The sequence below is a fragment of the Jatropha curcas genome, chromosome 1, assembly GCF_041381405.1.
Source record: "Jatropha curcas cultivar XTBG-Jc1 chromosome 1, XTBG_Jcur_1.0, whole genome shotgun sequence".
Taxonomy (NCBI): domain Eukaryota; kingdom Viridiplantae; phylum Streptophyta; class Magnoliopsida; order Malpighiales; family Euphorbiaceae; genus Jatropha; species Jatropha curcas.
Genome location: NC_143151.1, coordinates 14813002 through 14833204, shown reverse-complemented (window position 1 = coordinate 14833204; position 20203 = coordinate 14813002). Strand labels below are relative to the sequence as shown.

General features: G+C 38.9%; 1 protein-coding gene across 1 annotated transcript; it reads right to left on the bottom strand.

The window, feature by feature from the left end:
• Positions 1–394: 394 nt before the first annotated feature.
• Positions 395–1555, bottom strand: LOC149499045 (uncharacterized). The gene is made up of 4 exons (XM_089721772.1): positions 1448–1555; positions 1173–1360; positions 452–756; positions 395–399 (listed from the first exon to the last, which is right to left on the bottom strand). The coding sequence occupies exons 1-4, from the start codon at positions 1553–1555 to the stop codon at positions 395–397; spliced, it is 606 nt and encodes a 201-aa protein (XP_089577898.1).
• Positions 1556–20203: the final 18648 nt, after the last annotated feature.

The window sequence follows — 20203 nt, the reverse complement described above, 5'->3', positions numbered from 1 at the left end:
CTCCTCACCTCAGATATAGATTTAGGAGTTGGCCATTCTCGAATTACTTTAACCTTCTCCTCATCAACCTCAATCCCCTGTGCACTCACAACAAAACCAAGAAAAACAAGCCTATCTATGCAAAAAGTGCATTTCTGTAGCTTAGCATATAACTTTTCAGCTCTCAAAGTTATCAATACTAACCTAACATGCTCAACATGGTCATCAATAGATTGGCTATAAATCAGTATATCATCAAAATAAACCACAACAAATTTGCCTAGAAAAGCACGTAAGACATGGTTCATTAATCTCATGAAAGTACTAGGTGCATTAGTTAGACCAAATGGCATAACGATCCACTCATATAAACCATATTTAGTCTTAAAGGCAGTTTTCCATTCATCACCTAACTTCATTCTGATTTGATGATATCCACTCATTAAGTCAATTTTAGAAAAGTACTTACTACCATGCCTTTCATCTAGCATATCATCTAGCCTAGGAATTGGATGGCGATACTTAACTGTGATTTTGTTGACAGCTCGGCAGTCAACACACATCCTCCAAGAACCGTCCTTCTTAGGCACAAGTAATACAGGAACTGCACATGGGCTCATACTCTCCCTCACAAATCCCTTAGACAACAGGTCATCAACTTGGCGCTGCAACTCCTTAGTCTCCATGGGGTTGCTCCTATATGCTGGCCTGTTAGGAATTGTAGCTCCAGGCACAAAGTCAATCTGATGCTCAATGCCTCTTAGGGGTGGCAGTCCGCTAGGCATTTATCAGGAAACACATCAGAAAACTCCTGCAATAAAGAAACAAAACTAGAAGGCAAAGAAGAAGTGTCAATGTTAGTCAAGTTAAGCAAAGTTTCCTTAAACCGAATCATTAAGATTGGTCTACCCTCACTAACACTACTGCGAATCTCTCTCTCTCTTACATACATGTTTTGTTTCTTTCTTCCTTCTCTTGTTGTTTCACTCACCAATGGGCCATTCAATTGTTTCTTTTCACTCTTGGCCTCTTTTTCCCCATTTTCTTTATCTTTATTTTCTCCCTCCCCCTGAATACAATTCTGCCCCTCACTTTCTAATATCCTCTTTTGGTCCATATAGACCTCAGGTGGTGTCAAAGGAGCTAGAACCACATGTTTACCCAAATAGGTAAGAGAGAACCGGTTGGTGTACCCATCATGCTGGACTCGCCTGTCGTATTGCCATGGGCGGCCTAGAAGAATATGCCCAGCTAGCATAGGTACTACATCACAAGTGACCTCATCCTTGTACCATCCAATGGAGAATGGCACCTTCACCTGCTTGTTTACTCTTACAGAACCCATATCATTGAGCCATTGAAGCTTATATGGCCTTAGGTGCTGTACACATGTCAAACCCAATTTCTGCACCATGCTCAAACTAGCTACATTAGTGCAACTTCCACTATCAATAATTAAAAGACATACCTTGTTAAGTACCAAGCATCTAGTATGGAAAATATTCTCTCTTTGTTCTAAGCTCTCCTCTTGAACTTGCATGTTGAGAACTCGCCTGGTAACTAGTAATTGTCCCATCTCAGGTTGTAAAACTTCTTCATCAACCTCATCATCATCATCATGGCAGTCCTCATGCAAGATGTGAGATTGAACTTGAAGAAGCACCAAAGCTTGTTATGATGCTTGAGGCGTGCAATGAGGCTGCCATTTGATGCATTTTACATGATTCTATACTTAGGCAAATTTAGGAGGTTGTTATCTTATTATGAGCTTAAGTATGGGTTGTGTAGGGCCTTCGGCCCATTTGCCCTATTTTGTTTAAATTCTTTTAGTGGACTTAATTAATTAAGTGTAAGGTTGGTTGGGCTTATTTTCTAGAGTAGGGCCAGCCTAAGTTAGTTAATGTTTAAGTCAGGATTGTTTTAAGTAGTTAGCTTGGACTTGTATTTAATTAAGCCCATTTGGGCCACATTAGGGATAAGCTTGGGCTAACTTAAGTTAATAGCTAAATTAGGGTTAGCTTAGGTTACTTATAATGTTGTAAGAGTTGCACAGCAGCCACCATTGAATTGAAATCAAAACAAAACGTTTTCTTCTTGTTCTTTCAAGAACAGATTGTGTTCTTCATAGAACCAAAATATCCTTAGTAGTTAAGCTTGTGAGTTCTACAAGATTAATTGCACCAAGAATTTCAGAGTTGTTTTCAAGAGTACTTGAAGGTAAGTTTCTGATTCTTGTTCTAAATTCCTTGCTTTCTCTCTTCAAGAGTACTTGGGGGTTAAAGGGATTGTCAGGTACTTCCGAGATTGCATGCTTTCCGCTAGATGTTCCTTGTTGATTTGCAAGAGTACTTGTTAATTGGCTAGGGTCGTATCACCTTGGAGAAGCCCATATTGCTTCTTAGGTACAAGGAAATTTTATTTGCTGAAACTAATGCTAACCTTGATAGTTTGCCTTCTATGTTTGTTTCTATGTTGTAGGAATTTGATGATGTCTTTCCTAGTGAATTACCAAGTGGTTTACCACCTTTAAGAGGAATAGAACATCAAATTGACTTCATTCCTGGATCCACCATTCCTAATAGGCCTGCCTATAGAAGCAATCCAATGGAGACAAAGGAGTTGCAAAGGCAAGTTGATGAACTTATGGAGAAAGGTTTGGTGAGAGAAAGCATGAGCCCGTGTGCCGTTCCTGTGCTTCTAGTACCTAAAAAGGATGGAACTTGGCGCATGTGTGTTGATTGTAGAGCGGTCAACAAAATCACTGTAAAGTATAGACACCCTATTCCTAGACTTGATGATATGTTAGATGAATTGCATGGGGCAACTTACTTTACTAAAATTGATTTAATGAGTGGTTACCATCAAATTAGAATGCAACCAGGTGATGAATGGAAAACTGCTTTTAAAACTAAGTATGGTTTGTATGAATGGTTAGTTATGCCTTTTGGACTATCTAATGCACCTAGCACATTTATGAGGCTTATGAACCATGTATTGCGTGCCTTCTTAGGAAAGTTTGTAGTTGTATACTTTGATGATATACTCATCTATAGCAAGTCTCTTAATGATCATATTGAGCATGTTAGGATGGTGTTACAAACTTTGAGGACAGAAAAGTTGTATGCTAAACTTAACAAATGCACATTTTGTATAGATAGATGATACGGATCAAGGAAGCAAGGTGAAGGATCCTCTAGCTCTACCCGTGGGGCCAATCACAAGAGCTCGTGCAACCAAGCTACGAACAGCCTTGAATGCATTTGCTCAAGAACAAAGCACATTGGAGCTTCAAGATCATAATTATGCAAGAAGTGAGATTGAACTTGAAGAAGCACCAAAGCTTGTTATGATGCTTGAGGCGTGCAATGAGGCTGCCATTTGATGCATTTTACATGATTCTATACTTAGGCAAATTTAGGAGGTTGTTATCTTATTATGAGCTTAAGTATGGGTTGTGTAGGGCCTTCGGCCCATTTGCCCTATTTTGTTTAAATTCTTTTAGTGGACTTAATTAATTAAGTGTAAGGTTGGTTGGGCTTATTTTCTAGAGTAGGGCCAGCCTAAGTTAGTTAATGTTTAAGTCAGGATTGTTTTAAGTAGTTAGCTTGGACTTGTATTTAATTAAGCCCATTTGGGCCACATTAGGGATAAGCTTGGGCTAACTTAAGTTAATAGCTAAATTAGGGTTAGCTTAGGTTACTTATAATGTTGTAAGAGTTGCACAGCAGCCACCATTGAATTGAAATCAAAACAAAACGTTTTCTTCTTGTTCTTTCAAGAACAGATTGTGTTCTTCATAGAACCAAAATATCCTTAGTAGTTAAGCTTGTGAGTTCTACAAGATTAATTGCACCAAGAATTTCAGAGTTGTTTTCAAGAGTACTTGAAGGTAAGTTTCTGATTCTTGTTCTAAATTCCTTGCTTTCTCTCTTCAAGAGTACTTGGAGGTTAAAGGGATTGTCGGGTACTTCCGAGATTGCATGCTTTCCGCTAGATGTTCCTTGTTGATTTGCAAGAGTACTTGTTAATTGGCTAGGGTCGTATCATCTAGTATCAGAGCCAAATCAAAGTTTTGGGTTAAGTTCTGTTATCTTAGTTAGGAATTTGAGTTTTCTTGTTGTTGGATTCATTGTTGTTTATCTTCGTGTTTTCTTTTCATTTTGAGATCTACACATTATCTCTTTAGGTCTTGTTGGATCTAGACACTATCTCTTTAGATCTTGTTGGATCTAGACAATTTCTCTTTAGATCTTGTTGGATTTAGATAATTTCTCTTTAAATCTTCTTGAATCTAGTTTTCTCTTTGTATCTTCTTATTGTTTGCTTCATTTTCTAGTTACCCTTTTGACTAATTCAAGATCTATCTTTGAACATTCTTGTTGTTTGCTTATTTCTTGATAAAAAAAAAAAAATCTGGATCTGAATTGTTTGTTAAAGACATTACCTACCTAAAATTGAATTGGGAGACACAAAAATCATTGTTGGACAAAGTCATTACCTACCTAAAATTGAATTGGGAGACACAAAAGTCATTGTTGGACTAAGTCATTACCTACCTAAATTGAATTGGGAGACACAAACCATCCACTTATACCTTGTTAAGCCCTTACCCTACCTAAATTGGGTCACATTTGTAGGTTAAGTGAGGATATAAATCAAAAACGTTGTGCTACAGTAACTTGCTACAGGAACTCAGAAGCAAACTTACTACAGTACCTTAAAACGTCTGCTACAGTAACTTGCTACAGGAACTCAGAAGCAAACTTGCTACAGTACCTTTAAAAAAAAAAATTTTTTTTTTTTGGGTTTTCTTTGTTTGCTTGCTTTGATTGGGTAGAATTAATTAGGTCCATATTTGGTTTGCTTTGTAGCGAACTAAATTCATACACTATATCCCTAAATCGTCTTTTAAATTCTAGTTTCAATTTCTTGTTTGTGGTGCTATCTTTGCTTCATTTAACATTGCTAAAGTGTTATTTGCTTGTTCCTACACTTTAGTTTATTGATTTCTAGCAATACACCTTTCTTATTCTTGTATTGCCATTCAAACATTGTGATTTCTTGATAGAGTTTGTGCATTACTTAATTATATTCTTTGTTTTCCTAACTTTCTCTTGACTTTTGTAGCAACTTTGGGATTCTGAAGTGCAATTATTCAAGTGGAAAGAGTGGTAAAAGGCTTGAGTGAAACCCACATATTAAAAAAAAAAAGCCAAATAAGGAGAGAAACACGTGAGGGAGTGATAAACTAACTATTTCCTTAGTTTTTGCAATCTTATTTCAGGATGTCTAATTCATATAGAGACAAGGATAATAGCCCTCTCAAAGTTGAAGATCCAAAACTACAAGCCTTTCTAGATGCTTTCTAGATGCTTTCTCTGGAGAAATGGGACGAATCACTAGGCTTATGGAGAGCTTTAATGACAGACTGGAGATTCAAGAGCAAAAGACAGAAAGACATGATCCTAATGCCACAAGGAGGGGTGCAAGCACTTCCAAAGAGCACTCTAGACAACCTTGGCATGAAGAGTATGAAGAAGAGGATGATGAATGGCATAGAGAGCCTATGTGGGCAAGAGGAGGTAGAAATAATAGAGGAAGAGGAAGAGGGATTGGTAGAGGCCGTTTACAGAAATGAAACTTACTATGGAGAGGATGACGAAGAGGTTGACACACCATTAGATGGTAACTTGGGTAACATCAAACTCAAGGTGCCACCTTTCAAAGGCCGAAACAATGCAGACGAATACTTGGAATGGGAGAGGAAGGTCGAGATGATCTTTGAATGCAACAGGTATACTGAAGAAAAAAAGGTGAAAATTGCAGCCTTAGAGTTCCAAGACTATGCTCTGTTTTGGTGGGATCAACTTAATCAGAGTCGAAGAAAAGTGGGAAGACGACCTATCCACAATTGGGAAGACATGAAGGAGGTAATGAGAAAACGTTTTCTTCCTGAGCATTATTTCAGGGAGTTGCATCAGAAGCTTCATAGACTAGTCCAAGGAGCCAAATCAGTAGAAGACTATCATAAGGATATGGAGATGTGCATGGCTAGAGCACACATTGAGGAAAATGAGGAGGTGACCACGGCTAGATTCCTAGGTGGCCTTAATAAAGACGTAGCTGATGCGTTAGAGATGTACAAGTATGATTCCATGGAGGAGATGCTGAATATGGCTATGAAGTTAGAGAAGCAAAGAAAAGGGAAGAGCACCACATCATATAGGGCTGCCAACAATAACAACAACTCTTGGGGTGCTAGATGGCCTAAAAGGGAGGAGAAAAGGGAGTTTCAAAGCTCTACACGAAAGGGGATAGAATCAGTGTCTAAGGCATTCACGCCTAATGCCCCAACTAATTCGAAGGGATTAAGTTCCAACACTCCTAGTAGAGACATCAAATGTTTCAAATGTCTTGGGAAGGGCCATATATCTTCTCAATGCCCTAACAAGAGGGTAATAGTGACTCGAGATGGCTACACCTATTCTGAATCTGAGGATGAAGAAAACCCAATGCCGCCACTTGAGGACTGCCATGATGATGATGAGGTTGATGAAGAAGTTTTACAACCTGAGATGGGACAGTTACTAGTTACCAGGCGAGTTCTCAACATGCAAGTTCAAGAGGAGAGCTTAGAACAAAGAGAGAATATATTCCATACTAGATGCTTGGTACTTAACAAGGTATGTCTTTTGATTATTGATAGTGGAAGTTGCACTAATGTAGCTAGTTTGAGCATGGTGCAGAAATTGGGTTTGACATGTGTACCGCACCCAAGGCCATATAAGCTTCAATGGCTCAATGATATGGGTTCTGTAAGAGTAAACAAACAGGTGAAGGTGCCATTCTCCATTGGATGGTACAAGGATGAGGTCACTTGTGATGTAGTACCTATGCTAGCTGGGCATATTCTTCTAGGCCGCCCATGGCAATACGACAGGCGAGTCCAGCATGATGGGTACACCAACTGGTTCTCTCTTACCTATTTGGGTAAACATGTGGTTCTAGCTCCTTTGACACCACCAGAGGTCTATATGGACCAAAAGAGGATATTAGAAAGTGAGGGGCAGAATTGTATTCAGGGGGAGGGAGAAAATAAAGATAAAGAAAAAAAGGGAAAAGAGGCCAAGAGTGAAAAGAAACAATTGAATGGCCCATTGGTGAGTGAAACACCAAGAGAGGGAAGAAAGAAACAAAACATGTATGTAAAAGAGAGAGAGATCCGTAGCAGTGTTGGTGAGGGTAGACCAATCTTAATGATTCGGTTTAAGGAAACTTTGCTTAATTTGCTTGACATTGACACTTCTTCTTTGCCTCCTAGTTTTGTTTCTTTGTTGCAGGAGTTTTCTGATGTGTTTCCTGATGAAATGCCTAGCGGACTACCACCCCTAAGAGGCATTGAGCATCATATTGACTTCGTGCCCGGAGCCACAATTCCTAATAGGCCAGAGTATAGGAGCAACCCCATGGAGACTAAGGAGTTGCAGCGCCAAGTTGATGACCTGTTGTCTAAGGGATTTGTGAGGGAGAGTATGAGCCCATGTGCAGTGCCTGTATTACTTGTGCCTAAGAAGGACGGTTCTTGGAGGATGTGTGTTGACTGCCGAGCTGTCAACAAAATCACAGTTAAGTATCGCCATCCAATTCCTAGGCTAGATGATATGTTAGATGAACTGCATGGTAGTAAATACTTTTCGAAAATTGATTTAATGAGTGGATATCATCAAATTAGAATGAAGTTAGGTGATGAATGGAAAACTGCCCTTAAGACTAAATATGGTTTATATGAGTGGATGGTTATGCCATTTGGACTAACAAATGCACCTAGTACTTTCATGAGATTAATGAACCATATCTTACGTGCTTTTCTAGGCAAATTTGTTGTGGTTTATTTTGATGATATACTGATTTATAGCCAATCTATTGATGAGCATATTGAGCATGTTAGGTTAGTATTGATAACTTTGAGAGCTGAAAAGTTATATGCTAAACTACAGAAATGCACTTTTTGCATAGATATGCTTGTTTTTCTTGGTTTTGTTGTGAGTGCACAGGGGATTGAAGTCGATGAGGAGAAGGTTAAAGCAATTCGAGAATGGCCAACACCTAAATCTATATCTGAGGTGAGGAGTTTCCATGGCTTGGCAAGCTTCTACCGGAGGTTTGTGAAGGACTTCTCTACTATAGCAGCCCCACTCACAGAGGTGGTAAAGAAGGAAGTTGGGTTCAAATGGGGGGAAGCGCAACAAAGGGCATTTGATACTTTAAAATCCATTCTTTATTCTGCTCCTATTTTAGTTTTACCTGACTTTGATAAAACATTTGAGATTGAGTGTGACGCTTCTGGTGTAGGTATTGGTGCAGTGTTGATGCAGGAGAGAAAGCCTATTGCCTATTTCAGTGAGAAACTCAATGGAGCGCAACTCAATTATTCAACCTATGACAAGGAGCTATATGCTCTAGTGAGAGCATTGGAGGTATGGCAACATTACCTTCTACCCAAAGAATTTGTCATACACACTGACCATGAGTCTTTAAAGCACCTCAAGGGACAAGGTAAGTTGAACAAGAGACATGGTAAGTGGGTTGAATTCATTGAACAGTTTCCTTTTGTGATTAAATACAAGCAAGGGAAAGAAAATATTGTGGTTGATGCACTTTCTAGGAGGTATGCTTTAATTACTACTCTTAATGCTAAGTTGTTAGGATTTGAGCATATAAAATCCTTGTATGTTGATGATGATGACTTCGGTCTTATTTGGAGTGCATGTGAACATGGGGCATTTAATAAGTTCTTTAGGCATGAGGGGTTTTTATTTAAGGGAAATAAACTTTGTATACCCAAATGTTCTATGCGTGAATTGCTTGTATTAGAATCGCATTGTGGAGGACTTATGGGGCATTTTGGTGTTCTTAAAACATATGATATACTTGCTGAACATTTCTTTTGGCCACATATGCGTAGGGATGTAGAGAAACTGTGTGGTGTGTGCATAGCATGTAAGCAAGCTAAGTCTAAATCTATGCCTCATGGCCTTTATATGCCTTTACCTGTACCTACTTTGCCTTGGACTGATGTTTCTATGGATTTTGTACTTGGATTGCCCAGAACAAAGCGTGGTAGGGATAGTATTTTTGTTGTTGTGGACAGGTTTAGTAAGATGGCACATTTCATTGCATGCCATAAGAGTGATGATGCTGTCCATATTGCTGAGTTGTTTTTCAGGGAGGTTGTGAGATTGCATGGGGTGCCACGCACTATAGTCTCAGACCGTGATGCCAAATTCCTTTCTCACTTTTGGCGTGTTTTATGGGGTAAGCTTGGTACAAAGTTGTTGTACTCTACTACTTGTCATCCCCAAACGGATGGACAGACTGAGGTAGTTAACAAAACTCTAGGTACTTTACTTAGAGCGGTGGTTGGTAAGAATCTGAAAACTTGGGAGGATTGTTTGCCTTTCATTGAATTTGCTTATAATAGGTCTATACATTCTTCTAGTGGTTATAGTCCATTTGAGCTTGTGTATGGTTTTAATCCTTTAACTGTACTTGATTTATTTCCTTTGCCTTTAAGTGAAATTGCTAACTTAGATGGTGAAAAGAAGGCTGAATTGATCCGGGAGATACATGCTAAAGCTAGGGCTCATATAGACATGAAGAACAAAAGTTATGCTGACTGTGCCAACAAGGGAAGGAGGCGTGTGGTATTTCAACCTGGCGATTGGGTTTGGGTGCACCTGAGGAAGGAAAGATTCCCAAACCAAAGGAAAGGAAAGCTTGCTGCCCGAGGTGATGGGCCTTTTCAAGTGTTGGAGAGGATCAATGACAATGCCTACAAGATTGATCTACCAGGTGAGTATGGCGTGTCTGCTACCTTTAATTTTTCTGACCTTTCTCCATTTGATTATGATTCAGATTTGAGGACAAATCTTTTTGAGGAGGGAGGGAATGATACGGATCAAGGAAGCAAGGTGAAGGATCCTCTAGCTCTACCCGTGGGGCCAATCACAAGAGCTCGTGCAACCAAGCTACGAATAGCCTTGAATGCATTTGCTCAAGAACAAATCACATTGGAGCTTCAAGATCATAATTATGCAAGATGTGAGATTGAACTTGAAGAAGCACCAAAGCTTGTTATGATGCTTGAGGCGTGCAATGAGGCTGCCATTTGATGCATTTTACATGATTCTATACTTAGGCAAATTTAGGAGGTTGTTATCTTATTATGAGCTTAAGTATGGGTTGTGTAGGGCCTTCGGCCCATTTGCCCTATTTTGTTTAAATTCTTTTAGTGGACTTAATTAATTAAGTGTAAGGTTGGTTGGGCTTATTTTCTAGAGTAGGGCCAGCCTAAGTTAGTTAATGTTTAAGTCAGGATTGTTTTAAGTAGTTAGCTTGGACTTGTATTTAATTAAGCCCATTTGGGCCACATTAGGGATAAGCTTGGGCTAACTTAAGTTAATAGCTAAATTAGGGTTAGCTTAGGTTACTTATAATGTTGTAAGAGTTGCATAGCAGCCACCATTGAATTGAAATTAAAACAAAACGTTTTCTTCTTGTTCTTTCAAGAACAGATTGTGTTCTTCATAGAACCAAAATATCCTTAGTAGTTAAGCTTGTGAGTTCTACAAGATTAATTGCACCAAGAATTTCAGAGTTGTTTTCAAGAGTACTTGAAGGTAAGTTTCTGATTCTTGTTCTAAATTCCTTGCTTTCTCTCTTCAAGAGTACTTGGAGGTTAAAGGGATTGTCGGGTACTTCCGAGATTGCATGCTTTCCGCTAGATGTTCCTTGTTGATTTGCAAGAGTACTTGTTAATTGGCTAGGGTCGTATCAATAGACTTGTATTTCTTGGTTTTATTGTGAGTGCACAGGGTATTGAAGTAGATGAGGAGAAAGTTAAAGCTATCAAAGAATGGCCAACTCCCAAATCAGTTTCTGAAGTTAGGAGTTTTCATGGATTAGCAAGTTTTTATAGAAGGTTTGTAAAAGACTTCTCTTCAATTGCAGCACCACTAATAGAAATAATTAAAAAGGAAGTTGGGTTCAAGTGGGAAGAAGAGCAACAAAAGGCGTTTGACACGCTTAAAGGGAAGTTAACTTCTGCACCTATACTTTCTTTGCCTAATTTTGAGAATACTTTTGAGATTGAGTGTGATGCTTCTGGAGTGGGAATTGGGGCTGTCCCAATGCAAGAAAAGAAGCCAATTGCCTACTTTAGTGAGAAGTTGAATGGAGCACAACTCAACTATATGACAAAGAGATTTATGCCTTGGTAAGAACTTTACATGTTTGGCAACACTACTTATTACCTAAAGAGTTTGTCATCCATACTGACCATGAGGCCCTAAAACACTTGAAGGGTCAAGGTAAGCTCAATAAAAGACATGGTAAGTGGGTTGAATTTATTGAACAATTTCCATATGTGATTAAATACAAGCATGGAAAAGACAATGTTGTTGCTGATGCATTATCAAGAAGATATACTCTAATTACTGCTCTTAGTTCTAAATTGCTTGGATTTGAGTATGTTAAAGACTTGTATGTGAATGATTCTGATTTTGGCAACATATATGTAGCATGTGAGCATGGAGCATTTGATAAGTTCTATAGACATGATGGATATTTGTTTAAGAACAACAAACTTTGTGTGCCTAAATGTTCTATGCGTGAATTGCTTGTGATTGAATCTCATAGTGGGGGATTGATGGGACACTTTGGGGTACATAAGACTTATGATATGTTGAATGAACACTTCTATTGGCCTCATATGATTAAAGATGTAGAGAGGGTTTGTAACTCTTGTATTACTTGTAAACAGGCCAAATCTAAGTCTATGCCTCATGGATTATACATGCCTTTACCTGTTCCTAGTTCTCCTTGGATTGATATATCTATGGACTTTGTACTTGGATTACCTAGGACTAAACGTGGTAAAGATAGCATATTTGTTGTTGTTGATAGATTTAGCAAGATGGCTCATTTTATTCCTTGTCATAAAACTGATGATGCCAATAATGTTGCTGAATTATTCTTTAAAGAAGTGGTAAGATTGCATGGGGTACCAAGAACAATAGTTTCTGATAGGGATGCAAAGTTTCTTTCACACTTTTGGAGGGTTTTGTGGGGTAAACTTGGAACTAAATTACTTTATTCTACAACTTGTCATCCACAAACAGATGGACAAACTGAAGTTGTGAATAGAACTTTAGGAACATTGCTTCGTGCTATTGTGGGTAAGAACTTGAAAACTTGGGAAGATTGTTTGCCATTCATTGAGTTTGCATATAATCGTAGCATACATTCTACCTCAGGTTTTAGCCCATTTGAACTTGTTTATGGCTTTAATCCACTAACTGTATTAGATCTTGTTCCTTTACCTTTGAATGAACTTTCTAATCTAGATGGTGAGAAAAAGGCAGAATTGGTGAAGTCTTTACATGAGAAGGCTAGAGCCAACATAGAAAAGAGGAACAAGCAATATGCTAATCAAGCCAACAAGGGCAGGAAGAAGTTAGTACTTATGCCAGGTGATTGGGTTTGGGTACACTTTCGCAAGGAAAGATTTCCCAACCAAAGGAAGAATAAGCTAGATGCACGTGGAGATGGGCCATTCCAAGTCTTAGAACGCATCAATGACAATGCCTACAAAATAGACTTACCAGGTGAGTATAATGTTTCTGCAACTTTTAATATTAGTGATTTGTCTCCCTTTGACATGGATGCAGATTTGAGGACAAATCTTTTTAAAGAAGGGGGGGATGATACGGATCCACTACCACCAACCACCTATGGAGCTCAAGGAAACAAGGACCACAACAATGGCAATCCATTAGCACTTCCTAATGGACCAATTACAAGGAGCCGTGCAAAGAAGTATGGAGCAACCATGTCCTTATATATTCAAGAACAAATCACACAAGAGCTCCATGACCTTGCTTTCAACAAGTGCTATGAAGAACTTGAAGGAACACCTAAGTTTCTCACATTAATAGAAGCACAAGTTGAGTGGGAACCATGTTTGGATAGCACGCCCATGCAAGGTGGCACACCCCAGGCCATGCAAGCTCACTGCATCTCCTTTGCGCTTCTCGCGCTCGCGCAGTGAAGGTTCGCGCTCGCGAAGTGTCGCTCGCGCTCGCGCATGTTGGAATCGCACTCGCAACTTGCGCTGCCTAACTCTCTGCCTCTCCTTTGCGCTTCTCGCGCTCGCGCAGTGAAGGTTCGCGCTCACGAAGTGTCGCTCGCGCTCGCGCATGTTGGAATCGCGCTCGCGACTTGCGCTGCCTAACTCTCTGCCTCTCCTTTGCGCTTCTCGCGCTCGCACACGGTAGAATCGCGCTCGCGAGGTGTGGTCGCACTCGCGTATGTGAAGCTCGCGCTCGCGAAGGAAGCTAGTTAGCTTATTTTGTGTTTTTTTTTTGCTTTGTTAATGGGTTGGGCCTCCAATATTTCGGCCACCCTTGATTAATTAGCCTTATTTTGTTTAGATTTAGTCAATCTTTAGTAGATTTGGAATAGATATCCAAATCCTTAAGTTGTTATGATTTTGTTAGTCAACTCCTTAGTTGGTTTAGATTTGCTAAATCCTACTCCTTAGCTAGCTCTAAATCCTCTAAGGATCTGGACCTCTTAGATTAAGTATAAATAGCTTGTTATTTTGTAATTTTCAACAATCAACAATTAATGAATTAAAGACTATTTCTTCATGCTTAGGCGTGTTCATGTTTTTAGAGAGTGTGAGATTGCATTCTTCTAATTGCATCAAGAATCAAGGTAAACTTATCAATTCTTTGTGGCGTTTATCTTATTCTTTTACTCTATTATTGGTGTTCTTGCTTCTTTAAGCTTTGGGTGCCATAGAGGGGAATTTATTCTAGATCTTTGATCTATTCCAAAACTTGTCATTGAGTTCATGAAATTTATTTTCATTGGGTTCCGCATCAGATTTGATCCTAATTCAAAGGGATTTTACCTTATTTTGTGGGATTTTGCCATATTTTGTGGGATTATTCCTAATCCTTAGAAGATTTGACCATATTTAGTGGGATTGATCCTAATCCTAAAAGGATTTGACCATATTTTATGGGATTTAGTTATCCACTATAATCTTGTGATAAAATCCAATCTTAACTACTTGTGGATAAGATAACAAAAAATTAGTTGACCATATCTTTTGAGATTGAGCAAAATCTACTACAATCCTTGTCAAATCTAAGAATCCTACTTAAATTGGGTGGCATTGAAAAGGGACACAAGGCAGCACGCCCGTGCTTCACCTCAAGCACAACTGTGCACTTTTCTGAGTTCCACTAGTTGGACTAGGACTTATACGCACGCCCGTGCTCCATTTAGCACGCCCGTGCTCTGTTCTGACCCTATCTTAAAATTGTTTTCTTTTGTTTTTCTTTGCTTGCTTGCTTTGTTTTGGGTAGAATTAATTAGGTCCATATTTGGTTTGCTTTGTAGTAAGCTAAATTCATATATTATATCCTAATATTGTCTTTTAAATTCTAGTTTCTTTGTTTTTGTGTGAGCTTTCTATTGCTTCCATTACATTGTTAGGGTGTGTTTGCTTGTTCACTACACTCTAATTGATCATTAAAGTAGTGCATTGTTTATGTTCTTGTGCTACTGTCCATATCGTTTTGAGTCTTCTTTCTAGAATTTGTGCTTGCTTTCCATTGTTAAGGTTTATTCCTTGATTCTAAACCTGTTTTTGAGTTGATTTGATACGGATCAAGGAAGCAAGGTGAAGGATCCTCTAGCTCTACCCGTGGGGCCAATCACAAGAGCTCGTGCAACCAAGCTACGAACAGCCTTGAATGCATTTGCTCAAGAACAAATCACATTGGAGCTTCAAGATCATAATTATGCAAGATGTGAGATTGAACTTGAAGAAGCACCAAAGCTTGTTATGATGCTTGAGGCGTGCAATGAGGCTGCCATTTGATGCATTTTACATGATTCTATACTTAGGCAAATTTAGGAGGTTGTTATCTTATTATGAGCTTAAGTATGGGTTGTGTAGGGCCTTCGGCCCATTTGCCCTATTTTGTTTAAATTCTTTTAGTGGACTTAATTAATTAAGTGTAAGGTTGGTTGGGCTTATTTTCTAGAGTAGGGCCAGCCTAAGTTAGTCAATGTTTAAGTCAGGATTGTTTTAAGTAGTTAGCTTGGACTTGTATTTAATTAAGCCCATTTGGGCCACATTAGGGATAACCTTGGGCTAACTTAAGTTAATAGCTAAATTAGGGTTAGCTTAGGTTACTTATAATGTTGTAAGAGTTGCATAGCAGCCACCATTGAATTGAAATCAAAACAAAATGTTTTCTTCTTGTTCTTTCAAGAACAGATTGTGTTCTTCATAGAACCAAAATATCCTTAGTAGTTAAGCTTGTGAGTTCTACAAGATTAATTGCACCAAGAATTTCAGAGTTGTTTTCAAGAGTACTTGAAGGTAAGTTTCTGATTCTTGTTCTAAATTCCTTGCTTTCTCTCTTCAAGAGTTCTAAATTCCTTGCTTTCTCTCTTCAAGAGTACTTGGAGGTTAAAGGGATTGTCGGGTACTTCCGAGATTGCATGCTTTCCGCTAGATGTTCCTTGTTGATTTGCAAGAGTACTTGTTAATTGGCTAGGGTCGTATCATGATTGGTTGAACTAAGATTTTGAAGTTCAATTGGAAGAATTGCAAGGAGTGATTAACGAGTGTAAACACGTGAGGGAGTGATTTACCAATTTCTTTTGTGTTTTTTTTTTCTCTTTGAATACTAACCATGAATACAGATAATAGTGAGGATGAAAGTCAAATAGATGATTCCCAATTAAAACTTGTAATGGAATCAATCCAAGAACAGTTTGAAAGCTTCAACAGTTTCTTCCAAGATATGAGAAAGAGTTTGAAGGAGATTAAAGCTGCCCAACGCTCTAATATAACAAGAGTTCGTCCTAGTACTACACTAACCAGATTTCAAATACCTAAAGATGAGGAGGTCAAAAATCCTAATCATTACTTTAGGAATTTGAACAATAATTCAGGAAGGATGCAAGAAAGGAAAAGTGTGGATTACCTCAATAGGTATTCATTCACAAAGATGGGTGGATGACTGGTTCAAATTCATCTTTCTCAAAAGAAGTGTATGAAGACCAATGTGAAAAGAAAAAGATGAGTTTTGAGACTGTCAATAAAGAAAAAGAGTGTAAAGATAAACTGAGTAAAAATAATGAGGGAGAAGAAAAGGAAAGACAAATTCAACCTATAATTGTACCTTTGTGCAAAGAAGTATGTTTAACCATCAATGATCCTAAACCATCTTTGCCAAATGTGTTTGTTGATCCTTTGCAAGAATTTGAAGTATGTGATGACCAAGAGAAGCTACCTGAGATAGTGACCTCAACTTTGAGACAAAATGAGAGTGAGGCTTCAAGTTCAAAAGAACCAGAAAAGAATGAAGAAAAGGGGGAGGAAGAAACCACAGGACAAGCAAAACAAATTAATAGCCCATTAGAGAGTGAATTGTTAAAAGAACAAAAGAGTGAAAAGAGTAAGGAGGAAGGGAAAGAGGCCACAAAAGATACACAACAAAGTAATGGCCCAATTGTAAGTGAAAAGGAGAAACAAATTGTGTATGTGAAAAGGAGAGAGATCCAAAACAGTGTGAGAGAGGGTAGACCAGTCTTGATGATTCGGTTTAAGGAGTTTTTGCATAGTTTGACTAACATTAACACTTTTTCTCTACCTTCTAGTTCTGTTTCTTTGTTGCAGGGATTTCCTCAAAGTGAAAAAAAGCCTACATTGGTGAAGGAGATGCACGCTAAGGCTAGGGTTCATATGAACATGAAGAACAAAAGCTATGCCAACCGTGCCAACAAGAGAAAAAGGCATGATGTGTTTAAACCTGGAGATTGGGCTTGGGTACATTTTCGCAAGGAAAAGTTTCCCAACCAAAGGAAGATTAAATTTGATAAACATGGAGATAGAGCATTACAAGTCTTGGAGCACATTGATGACAACACCTACAAGATAGACTTACCAGGTGAGTATGATGTTTCCATTGCTTTCAATGTTAGTAATTTGTCTCCTTTTGACATTAATGCAGATTCGAGGATGAACATTTTCGAAAAAAAGGGGAATGATACGAATCCGCCATCACTCATCCATGGAACTCAAGGGGGCAAGGAGAACAACATGAAAAATCCATTAATTCTTCCTAGTGGATCAACTACAAGAAATCATGCAAAGAAATATGGAGCAACCATGGAGAACAAGGGAGCATGGATACCTCAACTTCTAACTAAGATTCGAGGACGAATCTTTTCGAGGAAAGGGGGTATGATACGAAATCGAGACCACTCAACCATAAAGCTCAAGGAAGCATGGAGGGCATCTAAGTTTCTCACATTAATGGAAGCACATGTTGAGTTGGGACCTGAATTTCCAACATATGTCATGCCTAGACCATGCTTAGTTAGCACGCCCGTGCCAACTAGCACGCCCTAGACCGTGCAAGCCACTGACTTGCCGAGGAAGATCAAGTTGCATGAAGCACGCCCGTGCAAGGTAGCACGCCCAAGAAGCACGCCCGTGCAAGGTAGCATGCCCAAGACCGTGCACTCTTCTGCCTCTCGCGAAGGAAACTCATACATGCGCGCACGCTCGTGCCAACTAGCACGCCCCAGGCCGTGCACTCTTCTGCCTCTCGTGAAGGACACTCATACATGCGCGCACGCCCGTGCACCTTGGCACGCCCTGGACCGTGCAACTGTCTGCCTCTCAAATATTAGTTAGCTTATTTTGTGTTTTTGCAATGCTAATGGGTTGGGCCTCCAATATTTCGGCCACCCTTGAATAATTAGCCTTATTTTGATTAGATTTAGTCAATCTTTAGTGGATTTGGATTAGATCTCCAAATCCTTAAGTAGTTATGATTTTGTTAGTCAACTCCTTAGTTGGTTTAGATTTGCTAAATCCTACTCCTTAGGTAAACTCTAAATCCTCTAAGGATCTGGACCTCTTAGATTAGTATAAATAGTTATTTTGTAAATTTTAATAGACAATTAATGAATTAAAGAGAGTTTCTTCTTCAACTTCATGCTTAGGCGTGTTCATGTTTTTAGAGAGTGTGAGATTGCATTCTTCTAATTGCATCAAGAATCAAGGTAAACTTATCAATCTAATTGTGGCGTTTATCTTATTCTTTTCTCTATTATTGGTGTTCTTGCTTCTTTAAGCTTTGGGTGCCATAGAGAGGGGTTTAGTTTGATCTTGGATCTCTTCCAAAACTTGTCATTGAGTTCATGAAATTTATTTTCATTGGGTTCCGCGTCAGAAACAAAGGAGTTGCAAAGGCAAGTTGATGAACTTATGGAAAAAGGTTTGGTGAGAGAAAGCATGAGCCCGTGTGTTGTTCCCGTGCTTCTAGTACCTAAAAAGGATGGAACATGGCGCATGTGTGTTGATTGTAGAGCCATCAACAAAATCACTATAAAGTATAGACACCCTATCCCTAGACTTGATGATATGTTAGATGAATTGCATGGGGCAACTTACTTTACTAAAATTGATTTAATGAGTGGTTACCATCAAATTAGAATGCAACTAGGTGATGAATGGAAAACTGCTTTTAAAACTAAGTATGGTTTGTATGAATGGTTAGTTATGCCTTTTGGACTATCTAATGCACCTAGTACTTTTATGAGGCTTATGAACCATGTATTGCGTGCCTTCTTAGGAAAATTTGTGGTTGTATACTTTGATGATATACTCATCTATAGCAAGTCTCTTAATGATCATATTGAGCATGTTAGGATAGTGTTACAAACTTTGAGGACAGAAAAGTTGTATGCTAAACTTAACAAATGCACATTTTGTATAGATAGACTTGTATTTCTTGGTTTTATTGTGAGTGCACAGGGTATTGAAGTAGATGAGGAGAAAGTGAAAGCTATCAAAGAATGGCCAACTCCCAAATCAGTTTCTGAAGTTAGGAGTTTTCATGGGTTGGCAAGCTTTTATAGGAGATTTGTTAAAGATTTCTCTTCAATTGCAGCACCACTAACAGAAATTATCAAAAAGGAAGTTGGGTTCAAGTGGGGAGAAGAACAACAAAGGGCATTCGAAACACTAAAAGGGAAGTTAACTTCTGCACCTATACTTTCTTTGCCTAATTTTGATAATACTTTTGAGATTGTGACGCGGAACCCAATGAAAATAAATTTCATGAACTCAATGACAAGTTTTGGAAGAGATCAAAGATCTAGAATAAACTCCCCTCTATGGCACCCAAAGCTTAAAGAAGCAAGAACACCAATAATAGAGTAAAAGAACAAGATAAACGCCACAAAGAATTGATAAGTTTACCTTGATTCTTGATGCAATTAGAAGAATGCAATCTCACACTCTCTAAAAACATGAACACGCCTAAGCATGAAAAGAAGTCTCTCTTTGATTGATTGAATAATTGTTGTTTAATTATAAAATAACAAGCTATTTATACTAATCTAAGAGGTCCAGATCCTTAAAGGATTTAGAGTTAGCTAAGGAGTAGGATTTAGCAAATCTAAACCAACTAAGGATAAGACTTAACAAAATCATAACAACTTAAAGATTTGGATATCTAATCCAAATCTACTAAAGATTGACTAAATCTAAACAAAATAAGGCTAATTAATCAAGGGGGGCCGAAATATTGGAGGCCCAACCCATTAACAAAGCAAAAACTCAAAATAAGCTAACTAACTTAATGAGAGGCAGGGACAAGCACGGCCTGGGTGTGCTATTTGGCACGGGCGTGCTTCAATGTAGGAGTTCCCTCGTGAGAGTCAGAGGGAAGCACGGCCAGGGCGTGCTATTTGGCACGGGGGTGCTTCAGAGTCAGAGGGAAGCACGGCCTGGGTGTGCTATTTGGCACGGGGGTGCTTCAAGGTAGTTGTTTTCCTCAGCAAGTCAGACGAGGGCACGGCCTGGGGTGTGCCATCTAGCACGGGCATGCTAACCAATTCATGTTCCCACTCAACATGTGCTTCTATTAATGTGAGAAACTTAGGTGTTCCCTCAAGTTCTTCATAGCACTTGTTGAAAGCAAGGTCATGGAGCTCTTTTGTAACTTGTTCTTGAATATGTAAGGACATGGTTGCTCCATACTTCTTTGCACGGCTCCTTGTAATTGGTCCACTAGGAAGTGCTAATGGATTGCCATTGTTGTGGTCCTTGTTCCCTTGAGCT

What these genes read in the sequence shown, in the direction of transcription:
- LOC149499045 (XM_089721772.1), bottom strand. Translation starts at nt 1,555, where the DNA reads ATGGGACAATTACTAGTTACCAGGCGAGTTCTCAACATGCAAGTTCAA. An exon ending in GATGCTTGGTACTTAACAAG is followed by an intron (nt 1,361 to 1,447) that starts GTATGTCTTTTA and finishes ACATGTGTACAG; the next exon opens with CACCTAAGGCCATATAAGCT. An exon ending in AGGCGAGTCCAGCATGATGG is followed by an intron (nt 757 to 1,172) that starts GTACACCAACCG and finishes ATAAATGCCTAG; the next exon opens with CGGACTGCCACCCCTAAGAG.